Source organism: Calidris pugnax, unplaced genomic scaffold (assembly GCF_001431845.1).
Source record: "Calidris pugnax isolate Ruff unplaced genomic scaffold, ASM143184v1 scaffold60, whole genome shotgun sequence".
Classification (NCBI taxonomy): domain Eukaryota; kingdom Metazoa; phylum Chordata; class Aves; order Charadriiformes; family Scolopacidae; genus Calidris; species Calidris pugnax.
Window position 1 is genome coordinate 5,418,779 of NW_015090831.1, and position 930 is coordinate 5,419,708.

A 930-nucleotide genomic window follows, 5' to 3' on the forward strand; every position below is an offset into this window, starting at 1 on the left:
GCCGGACAACACACTTCAAAGCCCTTCCTTGAGGCGAAATTCAAACCCCCGTTGGTAGGAAGGCATGGATCAGAGGGTGGCAAATGCCCACGTGAGGAGCGACGCCCCCGCGGGCCCGTCGGGCAAGTGCAGTTCCCATGGCCCGGCGGCCGCAGACAAAGAGCGGGTCCCAGGCGCCCGCCCGGAGCCCGGTGACACCCGCCGGGGAGGAGCCGGGGGCGGGGTGGGGGGGGACAGACGGGGAACTTATAAAGAGCCGCGTCCCGCCAGAAGAAGCGGGGCGTGTGTTTGGTGCAGCTGCTGGTGACGGCGCTGGGAGAGGCGCGGCGGCGGCAAGAACAACAAGAAGAAGATAAGTCGATAGAGCCCAGAACCGTTAGATGGCTCAGAGCATGGACAACAGCCTCGACAGCCTGGATGTAAGTGCCGGGAGCTGAGCCCTCGCTCCCCGCCGCCCTCGCCCATGTGCGCCCTTGATGTTTGCCAACAAAGGTGCCCCTCGGCCGGAGGTCGCCCCGGGGTGCCCCTCGGCCGGGGGTCGCCCCGGAGGAGCAGGGGCCGGGGGCGCTGCCCAGCGACCCCAGGGAGCTGCGGGGCGCAAAGGGGCCAAGGCTGGGCCCTCACCTCTCGCCGCTGCTGGGTCTGGCTGCTGCGCTTCGGACTTCGCTGCGGCTGCAGCCGCTGCCGGACCGCCCCCCCCCCAGCTTCTTTCTTTCCTCGGGGCTTTGCTGCTTGGCCGTCAGTTGCAGTGACACGGGGCGCCTTTGTAAAAGGATGAAAAACGCCGGGAGAGCAGTTAGATGGGATGGGACGGGGTGGGGGGGAAGAAGCGAGGAAGTTTGGAGTGATCTGGCTCCGGGGAACGGCATCCCTCTACCCCGGCTGCCCGCCTTAACCTCGCCGGGGTCGGGAGCGGCGGGGGGCGGGCCC

The 930-nt window shown here is 68.3% G+C and overlaps 1 protein-coding gene across 1 annotated transcript in view; it reads left to right on the forward strand.

Moving 5' to 3' along the window:
• The first annotated feature begins 281 nt into the window (after positions 1-281).
• CXCR4 (chemokine (C-X-C motif) receptor 4) overlaps positions 282-930 on the forward strand; it is a 3,457-nt gene continuing 2,808 nt past the window's right edge. Inside the window, exon 1 of the mRNA XM_014941137.1 lies at positions 282-419. Coding sequence (XP_014796623.1) covers positions 381-419 — 39 coding nt within the window. The 5' untranslated portion in view covers positions 282-380. The remainder of the gene's footprint in view (positions 420-930) is intronic.